This window comes from Mauremys mutica, chromosome 4, assembly GCF_020497125.1.
Source record: "Mauremys mutica isolate MM-2020 ecotype Southern chromosome 4, ASM2049712v1, whole genome shotgun sequence".
Classification (NCBI taxonomy): Eukaryota; Metazoa; Chordata; order Testudines; family Geoemydidae; genus Mauremys; species Mauremys mutica.
In genome coordinates, this window is record NC_059075.1 from 28,848,581 (window position 1) to 28,861,407 (window position 12,827).

The following is a 12,827-nucleotide window of genomic DNA, read 5'->3' on the forward strand; positions in this document are numbered from 1 at the left end:
TTTGCACACAGGCTCCCTTCATAGTCCAAAAGACTTCCCCACACGAAGTTAAACCTTCATGTTTCTAAAAGAAGTGCTATTTGCTGTGAAAAACACTAGGTGTTATCCCAGCCACTGACAAAGCTGACTGTGCATATTCTAAACCATATTCTAAGCAGACTGACAGCTCTGACAGAGCTGTCTACCACAATAAACTGAAGGATTAGCTGTTACAATGATTAACTGCTGGGTCCATCTCACCTGCAGTCCTCTGGAAGAGGAATTTGGAACGTGAGCGCACACAATAATCTGAATGTGATCACATTGCATGGCTATTAATATTTCCTTTATTTAAATTTACAGGAAGAGTCAGTATGTATTAGCATAATTAGTACAATTGAAACTTTGGGCCCAATTCTTTTCTGGTTTATACTTTGTTCATAGATTCCAATGCCAGAAGGGACTATTGTGGCCAGCTAATCTGACTTCCTGTATAACAAAAGCCACAGAACTTCAAAAATTCCTAGAGAAGGTTATTTTAGAAAAAATCCATTCATTTAGAAATTGTTAGGGATGGAAAAATCCACCATGGCCTTTGGTAAATTGTTCCAATGATTAATTATTCTCAATGTTAAAAAAATTACACCTTATTTCCAGTCTAAATTTGTCTAGCTTCAACTTGACATTGGTTGTGTTATACCTTTCTCTGCTAGACTAAAGAACCCATTATTAAATATTTATTCCCCATGTAGGTAATTACAGACTATGATCCTTAACGTTTTCTTTGTTAAGCTAAAATTCAATGGAGCGCCTATAAGGCATGTTTTCTAGTTCTTTAATCATCAGTCTCATGGCTCTACTCTGAACCTCCTCTCCAATTTAATTAACATTCATCTTGGATTGTGGACACAGAACTAAACACAGTATTCCAGCAGCAGTTACCACAGAGGGAAAATAACTTCAGCACTCCTACTTGACATTCCCCTGTTTTTCCATCACAGAATCGCATTAGCGCTGTTGGCCACAGCATCACACAGAATGCATATTCAGCTGATCATTACCATAACACCCTCTCTCCCCCGCCCCTCCCAAAAAATTTCAGAGTAATTACTTCCCATGATAAAGTCCCCCATCCTGTAAGTTTGGCCTACAGTCTTTGTTCCTAGATTTATATATTTACATTTAGCCATATTAACACACATATTATTTGCTTGAGCCCAGTTTACCAAGCAATCCAGATCACTATGCCAGCGACCGGTCCTCTTCATTATTTACCACTCTTCCAATTTTGTGTCATCTGCAAACCTTCAGTGATGATTTTATGTTGTCTTCCAGGTCATTAATAAAAATCTTAAATAGCAGGGCCAAGAACCAAGCCCTTCAGGACCCAACTGGAAACACACCCTTTTGATGATGATTTCCTGTTAACAGTTACATTGTGAGACCTATCAGTTAGCCAGCTTTTAATCCATGTAATGTGTGCTGTAATATAAAACTATCATTCTAGTTTGTTTTAACCAAAATCTCATGCAGGAGGAGGCACACGTCAGAGCCCTAGGGGGGCTCATGTCAGGGCCCTCTTGGGGCTCTGGGTGATCACTACTTCCCACCACTCAACACAGATGTAATAAGGCTGAGTAGTGTCCGCAAAAGAGAAACTAAAACAACTAATTATTCCTCAAGGTAGGTTTTTAATGACTTATGAATATAAAGGCAATACAGATGGAATGTGCCTAGCGACTTCATGTGTACTGTAACCATCCCCAAACACAAATTTATATGGAATTCCCATGATGCAATTTCAGTTCTGACTTCGCTAGTGCTTTCTGTGTAGCCTGTTGTAAAACTAGGCAAATAATATCTAGATGTACCATGTATCCCTGGTTGAGAACGACTGGACTAGGTCATTAGTTCAATTATAGTAATTACTAATTATTACTTTTACTAAAGTTAGTCGTGCAATGGTGACCATAGGCTATTGTGCCAGGTGTTGTACAAAACACACATACTAGGTCCCTGCACCAAAGAGCATACAGTCTAGTAACCTAAAATTGTTACTATCTAATATGGCTGCTGGGTGGTGTGTGAGAAAAAGGAGCTAATTGACTCAGTCCAATTACCAGCGGACAGGTTCCCACACCACAAAAGCCACCAGCAAACTTGTTTATCGTCTCAGTAGGGAGGCCAGAGACTAATTTCAGAGATTCAATTAGCTTAATGCAGCGAGCCAAGATACAGTGGAGACGTGATTGAGAAGAGGAGGTAAAAAAAGTAGTAAACCACTGTACACTTGGTTCGTGTCAAGAATCACACACGCTTTCAGCCTCCCCACCCCTTTTTGTAGCGAGTCTTTGGGCCTCCATGTAAGGATCTCAGAGCACTTCACACATTAGGGAATTAGGCCTCACAACGTGTGTGAGGCAAGAATTCTGCCCCTCCCCCATTCTCAGAAGCAGAAACCAAAGCATAGTTAAAAGCAACATGAAAGAGATTAGAGGGTAAAAAAATATCTGTTATTCCAGTTTATTTGCTTTATACATTTGATAGCACTTTTGCTGTAGCCATTCAGTTTGCTCTATTCTTTCGACAGAGGAGGGAAAACATTGCAAACAAAACAGGAAGATACAACAAAAGAACACCAACGTTGGCAGGAAGAATCATGTGATCCCTGCAACTACTTTTAACTTGTTTCTTCAGGTCACCTAGGTTTCACCTTAACAGTGCCCTTTAAATGACATGAATTCTGTGCTCAGCCAGAGACCAAATCCCCCCCGACTCCCAGGAAGCCAGCTCTCCAAAGTCTCTTCTACTTCATTATCATGATCAAGGACTGCTCTTTAGGAAGAAACACATTTTGACAGTCACCAAGAGCAGACACTAGGTGGCACAAATGCATCAGCAAATCTGTTCCTAGCCCAAGAAATGCAGATCTCAGGACTACGGGGAGTAGATAGGCTGGGAAAGAAGACAAGCACGCTAGTGCAGGGGTTCTCAAACCTGGGTCGGGACCCCTCAGGATCACAAAGTCATTACATAGGGGGGTCGCACGCTGTCAACCTCCACCCCAAACCCTGCTTGCCTCCAGCATTTATAATGGTGTTAAATATGTTAAAGTGTGTTTAATTTATTGTGGGGGTTGCACTCAGAGGCTTGCAATGTGAAAGGGGTCACAGGTAAAAAAGTTTGAGACCCACTGCACTAGTGGGTATTCTCCCCACTGAGCGTGCAAGACAGTGGATTGCATCAGACTGACAAACTGCCCTACCTATCACCAGGAAGAACAATGGTGACTACTAATTAACAGTGTAATAAACCCTCCCCCAGCCCTTCTTCCTTAGCACTAGAGAGATGCCAAAAGCCCAGACGCTTACACCTAGATTTGTTCCTCTTTGTTGCTTATTGAAATAAAGGTCACCCCAAAGTCCCAGCCAACCCACAAATTTGCTGCCTCACTTTTATTTCACTCTTATTGACCTCAGAGATGCCATTGTTTCCCCTCTGTTTCATAATTCTGCATTTAGGCTAAAGAAATGGGTCTCACATTGTTCAGAAGCTTTTTGCACTAACAGTGCTCATGTCCCTCACTTTGGCTCTTCACCTCACCCTGTCCTATCTTTGCGCCTGGGTGTAAGGATGGTGTAGTCTCTGGAAGCCAGGCAGAAGCAGTGCTGGGGAAGGTGGATAGGCAGAAGCGTTGCAATGAAGCAGAGACAGATGCCGTTACTTTAGGATCCATCCACATTACAGATGGAACAGTGATTTTGTAACCACACGAACAGGTTACAGGGTTCTGACTGCGTCTGTACAGCAATTTTTCTGCATCTTCCACAGCACTCTGCATAATCATGTTTTTAAGTGTGTGTTGTGGGACATTCTGGACAGTTATCCCAGAGCAGCTGCAGCCCATGCCATGAAGCAAGGATATTTTAGCAGCTCACTCACTTCCTGCTTTTTGCGACTAGATTGCTTCATCAATCCTGTCTTCCTCAACCAACTCTTCCCCACACGATTAACTTGATCCATGATTGGTCTGATCCTGAGCAGAGCCCTCCCTTGGGTACAGCGAATCAGGGCAACAGCCCCAGGCCCTGTGCTTTGTGGGGCCCCACACTTGGATAAAATCGTGGAGGTGGTAGGTGGGTGAGCAGGGTGAGGTGGGGAATGGGGGAGGTGAGCAGCAGGCAGGCAGACAACATGGAGGAGGGTGGTGGCCACTGGCAGGCCCCCTTCCAGAACCTTCTCCTCCCCCCAGCAGCTCCTGTCCACTGGTAGGTCCCCACCAATCAGCGCCTCCCACAGATCCAATGTTTTGCAGCATCAAGAGGGGAATGAGAGTGCAGGGTGCTCGGGGGAGGGGGTGGGCAGAGCCAGGAGAGCACCCACCAGCAGATTAGAAACTCAGCACCTATGTGCCAGGCCCTGCACCCACCTAGGGATGTCCCTGATCCTGAGGATTTGGTGCAGCTCCTCAATTAGAGACAGAGTATCTGCCCATTGTAGGAGCCTTTATTCAAGCAAGCCCCACACCTATTTGTATTGCAATTTCTAGCACCATTTTTCTCTCCCAGCTCCGTGTATTGATACATTTCACCATTAAGTCACACACTGCCAGCTTGTCAGTGCCTTAAAGAAATGTTTTCTGAACTAGTCTTCCTAGAGCCTGTAGGTGGAATAACTGAAGTGCGGTGGGGCTGATTAGCTATGGAGTCATCAGGAAGCTATTAGATATGTATACTGTTACAGATACATCTGGTAACATCCCCAAGCAAACAGCAGCACTCCAGGACAGTATGTGGATGAGGAATCTACCAGATAGTAGAATTTAGACCTTATCCCACAGAATGGTAAAGTAAAGAAAGCTTTTCTATATAGCCAGTGCCTAGTTTCATGAAGCTTTAGTCCTAATTCACTTAGTGCATAATTTTAAAGGTACCCTTAATTTGTTTTCAGTAATTTCCTCAGTTCTGAGGGAAAGAGTCCTCCTTAAATACCTAAAAAGGGAGTTGAAAGTTAGAACTACAGATAGGATGGATTTAATTAAGCCAGGACAAACAGGCGCTATATTTAATTGCCTCCAATACTGAGACCCCATTAAGGAATGCAAGTGTACCATGTGACACTCAGAAGTAATGCAAAGACACTTAAGACCTTGCTGAGGAAGACATCTTTAGCCTATTTAGCTATGTAATATTGGTGTGAAAACTGCCCATTGCCTGCATGCATGGGGCAAACATCTTCAATGGGGGTTGAGGGCATTCAATGTTTTGCAGTATCCCATGGCAGAATTCTAACTTCACTCAGATAGGAATGGCCAGACTGGATCAGCCCAATGGCCCATCTTGTCCTGCATACTGTCTGACAGCAGCCAGTGTCAGCTACATCAGAGGAAGGTGCAAGAAATCCCACAGCAGGCAGATGTGGGATAATCTGCCCCCATGAAAGTATCATCCTAATCTTCAATAGTTAGAAGTTGGTTTCAGGGCTGAAACCAGCAGTTTTATCTTCCTTCCAGTTGAGTTAGTTATAATTCTGGATAGTCTGGTTATTCATATAAACTTCCAATCCCTCTGAATCTTATTAAATTCTTGGTTTCAGCATCATCCTATGGCAATGCATTCCAGTCGCATATGGTGTGAAAAAGGATTTCTTTTTATGTCTGGACCATATAGCCTGCGGTACTGATGAGACCGTCACTCTTCAGTAGGTTTAACTACTGGTGAGGATAGTGAGTGCTTGGAGAGCTTTACCACATTAAGCTCTTAACTTCTTTTATGAAGGGTATGTAAGATGAAAACTTAGTAGGGCTGTCAATTAATCGTAGATAATTTTTTAATCAAGTAAATGTTTTTGAGTTATGACTAACTGCAGTTTTAATTTAAGTGTTAAAAATAGAATACCAATTTAAATTATAAATATTTTGGGATGTTTCTACATTTTCAAATAATGATTTAAATTACAACACAATACAAAGTATGCAGTGCTCATTTCACATTACTACAAATATTTGAAAAATACTAAATCCTTTTACAGTGCAATTCACCTCATACAAGTACTGTAGTGCAATCTCTTGTGAAAGTGCAATTTACAAATGTAATTTTTTTGGGTTACATAATGGCATTCTAAAACAAAACAATGTAAAACTTTAGAGCCTACAAGTCCACTCAGTCCTACTTCTTGTTCAGCCAATCGCTAAGGCAAACAAGTTTGTTTACATTTACTGGAGATAATGCTGCCCACTTATTTACGTCACATGAAAGCAAGAACAGGCGTTCACGTGGCACTTTTCTAGCTGGCGTTGCAAGGGATTTATGGGCTAGATACGCTAAACATTCAAGTGCCCCTTCATGTTTCAGCCATCATTCCAGAGAACATGCTTCTGCTTGTTACTATTTTATATTTGTATTACAGTAGCATAGAGGCTCCACAACCAAGATCAGGCTCCCATTGTATGTACAATCTCCATAGACAAGAACCTCTCTCTTTCCCTCATATCCCCCATTTTTACAGCGGAGATTAAAAGTGACTTTTCCCCAAGATCAGAGGAAACCAATTGCAAAGCCCAGAACTGAACCCAGCTCTCAGTCTCAGTGCAGTGCCTTAACTATCTTTCTTCTCCAATGTCATATAATGCCCCACAAGCACCCACACCCAGCCCCCATTCAGTTTGTTGCTAAACTGCCTGTGGCAGCTCACACAGTACTTCAAGCACGGTCAGATTTATGTATGTTTGTAGAATAGGAGACAGTGATGTCCCAGAGAAGCTTAGTGTTTCCTACAACAGTCCCTACTAGATTAGGAAAAGATCTATTTGTTACATTTAGCTCAGTATCGCATTGCTATAGAAACCCTTGGGAGCTCAGTTCTTTATGAGTAAATCCCTGCCGTATGGATTGGTTAGATTCTAGCATTCCCATGATGCAGATTTCAGGTGACAAGCAGCTACTTCTGCTATCATTATCGGGATTAGAAAAAAACAAAACAAAAAAAACCTTCACCCCAATAGGAGTGTAGCTATCGGAGGTAGATTGCCTAGTTGTTGGATGTAAAGCACTCAACTGGTCAGTGCCGCCGTTTTATCCACCTGTCTCGTCTGTCTGTCCAGCTCAGGTATTTCTAACGCACAGCGTTCTAGAGCTAGGGCTAAGGCACTTGCTACAGCGGAACCACCATTTACAGATAAAGTAAGTGCTTCAGTAAAGGGGGACCAAATCGAAACCCAGAAGCCACCTATCATCATAGTGCAAACATCCTCTTCAGGGTGACAAAGCGTCAGAAGTCATGGTTCAAACACAGCTCAGACTGCCCTGACTTTTTCTAGTTTTAGATGACGGGACATTTGTTTTAATCCATATGAGCCATTCATTCAGCAGACCTCTTCTATGTACGTCAAAAAAACCTTCCAGTCTAGGTGGATTAAGCCTTACATGCATGTTCAGAATCAGTGACATGGATACAATCAAAAAATACTACAGCCAGAGCCAATTAATCCAGGCCAGATAGAGAGCACCACTCCGCTTAACTGGAGTGACAGCAGGGATAAGTGACAAACCTGAACACCACCAGGAACAGTGTAACACCTTCCTTAGTCTCAAAACATGTTGCAACGTTCCTACATTTAGCCTCATACCTCTGTGAAGTGGGTATTATTCCCATGTAAATGGCTGTGCAGGCCAGTTATGGCCTCAATTCAATCCCTGTTCAGGACAACACTTAAGCAGGTGCATAGAGCCCATTGAAGTCAATGGGATTTAAGTGCATTCTTAAAGTATTGCTTTGATCCTATCCTGAGCAGGGATGGACTTGAGCACGTGCTTCCCTGAATTCAGGAATAAGCATATTAGCTAATCTCACAGAAGCCTATGGTGGAGTCAGGACTAGAGCAGAGGGTTTGGATCCTAGTCCTGTGCCTACTAGACAACGTTCCCTCCCATTTAGTAGTGGTATTTGCAGACCACACCAGGGTAGCCATGTATAGCAAACTCTCAGGCTTACAGCTGAGCTGTTTACCATTAATATTCTGTTGTCCCTTTGTTTCTGTCATGCCATTTCATAGTTACCAGAGGAGTCAGTGTTCCCCTAGTATATTTTTGATGTTTTTCCCCCACTATGGTTATTTAAAGTCAGTTTGTGACATACGTTTAAACATACCCAGAGTCAACCAGCTCCTTTTAGCCTCCAATAATCAGGATGATACCTTACCTGACATTTCTATTTCCCCAGGATAGTCCAAATTAGTCTTCCGCTGTTCTATGGATAAACTCAGCTATGATGTTTCTTATCCTGACAATTACCTAGCAAAGAGGAGAGAAATGTCTGACATAGGATGAACATATGACCTGCACTTTTCCTATGTTTCTACAGCATGCACTTTTATCCCAGCATTTCCGAGTCAAACAACTCAGGGCATTGCACACAGAGTCTGATCAATCGGCCATGAGCAGGAAAGATAGGCACGGAACAAATCCTGGTTCTGAACACCCCTGAGATACAGTTCACAGTATTAATCCAAATAACTTGGCTAATGCCATCAAAGTCTTCTTGGATCGTTACTTCACTGTGCCATCCCTACCTGTACAAAGTCCCACATAAAATACTATTCTAGAATATTATTAGTTACTTCAACCCTTCTTTAAGGGATCTACTGATGCCTATACACCAAAGTGGAAAGCAGACCCTCTAGCAAAGATAGTTCTGTGTAAACATATTCACCAATGGAGAAGGGAACCATCAAAGTTTTAAAATAAGCTTTCTACAAAGCACTTTTGAGACACAAAAACAAGTTTTGCTGGACTTTGGTGTGTGGGGGGGGAAATCTGTCTTCTTTTAACTTGTACCCTTTCACATGATGGAGCAGCCTCACAATTTGACATTTACCAGCCTCTACCAATAATCCATTAAAGGAGAAACAATTCTATTAACTGGAGTTAAAAAAGAGAGAGAGACATTTGAGTGCTGGGGGTGGGGGAGAGAAGAAGAGGAAGAAAGGAGGAGGAGGAAGCAAAGCTATATATAAGATGCAGGCTGCTGGCCCATCTCCCTAGCCAATGAAGGCTAAGTGTGGTGTTTAAGAGTCTGCTCAGGCCCTTTCTTTAAGGCACCATTTAGTGGTGACATCAGCAATAATTAGCAAACCCTAAAATAAAATAGCTTGACATAAATACCAGAGTTACCTTTCACCTGACTCAGCAGCTCCTTTACCAGAGCCTCCCAGCTCCTGACAGCACTTCCCCACTCCTCCAGTAGACTGGAAAGTCCACCTACCAGTCCCCTTACCCAGGTATTAACCTACTTCCTTTAGCTCCATTGCCCACTACCAAACTCACCTCTTTCTACCTTTACAGGAATCATATGCTCATCAGGCAGTCACCTGATCCCTTCCCAGCTGGGTCTGATAATCACTACCAGGTCCAAACACCTATTCTTAAAGAGGCTCTGCTTCAGAACAGGGCTGTCTGGCTCCAGGCCCCATGGCCTTTAAAGGGGTAGACCACACTGTTACAGAGACCTGGAAGAATTGCTTTTGCTTTTTACCACAGAAGTAGCAGGAGTGTCAAGTCTTGTCTTCTCCCGAGAGAAACCGCCAGCAAAAACAGGGATTCCACAGAGCTTTACTGAAGGGGAAAGAGTGTTGAATCTTTATCAAAGAGAGCTTTTCTCCCAAGTGTCTCTCAGGAGTTTGAGTTCACTGTATTTTCACCAAAAAGAAACAAAGCAAAGAGCCCAATTCTCAGCTGTACTGAAGCCCCTTTAAGTTGTTCCATTGGCAAAAAGGAGCTTCATAAGTGGGTTTTCAGCTGGTGGAGAGCTGCTGGAACAACACTGTCAGCCTTCTCTTCCTGCTCCCAACATACAGATGAGGGGGTGGGGGTCAGGAAGGAAGTGGGAGCAAAACACACTGTATTCCAGCTATCCTCCTAGATGACCCCTAAGAGGACATTGCAGCCAGAAGATAAGTTAGAGCAGCCTTAAGGCCGGCGCATCTGACTTCTCCACAAATCCAGGTGGCATAAAGCGGCAGAGAAACAGTGCCTTACAGTTTTTTAGAAAGCATTTATCTTCATTTATCTTTTTACTGCAACAGAGTAAAGGGGAACTATTTGGTGGTGGTATTACATTTCTAAGGTAGAGTCAATCAATCAATCAAAATAGTAGAATAAAGTAGTAATAATAAGATCACCCCAATCGGCAGGCACATAGAAATAGCTGAAGCAGTGGGAGAGGGAAGGGTAGGGAATGGTTCAACTATAGGCTCTAGCTCCTGTCGTTGTTTTTAATTAAGTCTGAAAAGGCAAGACAAATGCGGCTTTCTCGATTTAATTATAACTGCAGAAACGTTGCTTGGAAAATGTACACACAAGTAATATGACAAATGTGCTAAGAAATCCACTTAATTTCACTTGACAGTCACAGTTTCAAAACAAGTAAACACATCAGCAACGGCAGACGGCCAAACTCTGGGATCTCTTCCCCAGGTGTAAATCTGGAATAACTCTGCTTTATGCAGCTATTAACTGAGAACATAACTAATCAATGCTTGGGACCAGCATCTTCAGCTGGTGTAATTCACTTGACTTCCTCCAAGGCCTTGTCTGCACATAGAAGTTTTGCCAAAGAAAGTTATATCAGTTCAACTAAATTGATGCAGCTATTTGGGTTGAGTGTGTTGACACTGTTACTTGTGCACCAGGGCATGCTTGTGTCTACACAGGGCCACACTGCATTGATGTAAGCTGGTATAGTGTGTGCAGGTATCTCTGAGTCCTTCACAATGCCTCCAGGCTCATTGCATTGTGGGCAACCTTCACGGCATATTGTAGGATCCCTGTTAGCATCCGAGGGAATCGTGGGAGCAAGGTTCAGACACCCATCAGGCCTTCCCAGACCACACCCTGTCCCTGCACCATTTGTGAACTGGCTGAGGCCTTGAAGAATGCAACATTCATTATTATAACAGGACTGTATATATTACTGTGCATCTGATGCTCCACTCCCCTGCACGCATAGTTATTTATAGCTGTGCAGAGTTGAGGTAGAGCACGTCCAGATCAGAATGGCTTCATTTTACACCCCCTTTGCACTTTGATTTGGTAGCATTTTACACCACTTTGTCCAGGTGTAAATGACTAAACACATGTAATGCCAGGAGAATCAGGACTTATGATGTTGCAGTTTTAAGGGCTAAATTCCATTCCGAGTTTCACTGGTGTAAATCTGGGATAACCATCACTTCAGCTTTATAAGGGTGTAACTAAGCACAAAACCCAGAATTTAAGTCCTGTTCTGGTCTCACTTACAGTCCATATGTCCCAGAATTTAACACTAGAGCTCATCTGCATGTTCCCTCCCCCCCCGCCCCTGGAAAATTCTGATGAAAACAAAAAAAATTCTGTTTTCTCTGAAATTTCATATTTTTTTCCTCTGAAAACTCAAAGATTTTCCCTGAAAACATGAACTGTGGCACCACCTGGGACGGGAGCTGTAGTTTGCTCTGCTATGTGCCAGGATCATCAGCTGCACTACATCTCCCATAATTAGGCTCCAAATTTTTTTTTACCAGTAAATCTCAGTAAATGTCGCTTTCACCATACACATACAAACCAACAAAAAATATTTCCATCGGTAATAGAAATGTACAGATAGGCAAGGTAAGAAAAATGCCCCTTGAGAACTTATTAGAGTTTGATTTTAGCATATCTACTTTGTATATTTTGACATGTGCTGTTGACAATTTGTGTTTTAACAGGTTTAAAGCGTCAACATTTTGAATCTCAACATCTACTGTTGTTAAATGTGTGACACACACACCCATTTCCTGCAACTGTGAAAGTTTAAATTGATAAAAATAATTTTTAAAAATGCTTTAAAATAAACGTCAATGTTATCCAACAAAACTGTAATAAAAATCAAATTCTTGACGTGTACTCGTAATGCTCCATGATCTCCCCTCTTGGTGAGGAGAAGCTGTGCATCATGGAGTTCCTGGTTATGGTGCAATATGGGAGATAAAGTGCAGAAAGGGGATGTGAGGAGCAAACTGCAACGCCTCTGAGGTGCTACAACTCCCATTTTCAGCCAAAATATTTTGGTTTGTAGCTGAAATATTTCAACAAAAATTTTAATTTTTGGGTGAAAAATTCAAATTGGTCAAGAACTCAATTTTTCATCAAAAAACAGCTTGGATGGGAATTTTTTTGACGAGTCCTAGTTTGTATAGTGCAAAGAGAGATGCATTGCACCTTTTTCAATAAAAAGATACCCATCAATTTTCTCCTTTGTAAAACTTTGTATGGATATGCTGGGAGATGTGGAAGGTGTAATACACAAAGGAAATGCAGACTATCTGCCCATGGTGGAGAGGAGAAGAGAGTGGTAAAAGAGGCCTGAATGAATAAGGTGTACAAAGCCCACGCTCTGGATTTTTTAAAAGTCTTGGTGAAGCTGAGTGCACGTTATTGTGGTAAATTAAGCCTCACATAACTTTAACTTGCCTGACTGCCCCTTTTTATGTCGCCCCACAGCTCATGGACTTTGGTAGAATTACTGGCGGGCCAGATTTTCACATGGACAAACTGCTGTTGAAGCATTCCTCTACTGTACTAGGCAATGAAAATGCTTTCCTTCCCCAGCTCTTTCCACTTGTTTTTTCCCTTTAAGAGACTCTTACTGTACAGCTTTGCTTGACTTCCCCATGTCCCTCTTACTGTGTTGTGGGGCAGTCATGCAGTAGAGGTCTTTTTTGAGAGCTTCTTTTCAAAGCTCCTAACCTGTGGTCTGACCCGTGATAAATAATCCCAGTTAATGTAACCGTATCACCTTCCACCTGAAACTCTCAAAGCATTTTTACAAAT

The 12,827-nt window shown here is 42.3% G+C and overlaps 1 protein-coding gene across 1 annotated transcript in view; it reads right to left on the reverse strand.

The window, feature by feature from the left end:
• Positions 1–1,293: 1,293 nt before the first annotated feature.
• CCDC197 (coiled-coil domain containing 197) overlaps positions 1,294–12,827 on the reverse strand; it is a 42,169-nt gene continuing 30,635 nt past the window's right edge. The window contains exons 9-10 of the mRNA XM_045015283.1: positions 8,179–8,270; positions 1,294–1,400 (exon numbers count right to left, since the gene is read on the reverse strand). Of these exons, the coding sequence (XP_044871218.1) occupies positions 8,211–8,270 (60 nt within the window). The 3' untranslated portion in view covers positions 1,294–1,400; positions 8,179–8,210. The remainder of the gene's footprint in view (positions 1,401–8,178; positions 8,271–12,827) is intronic.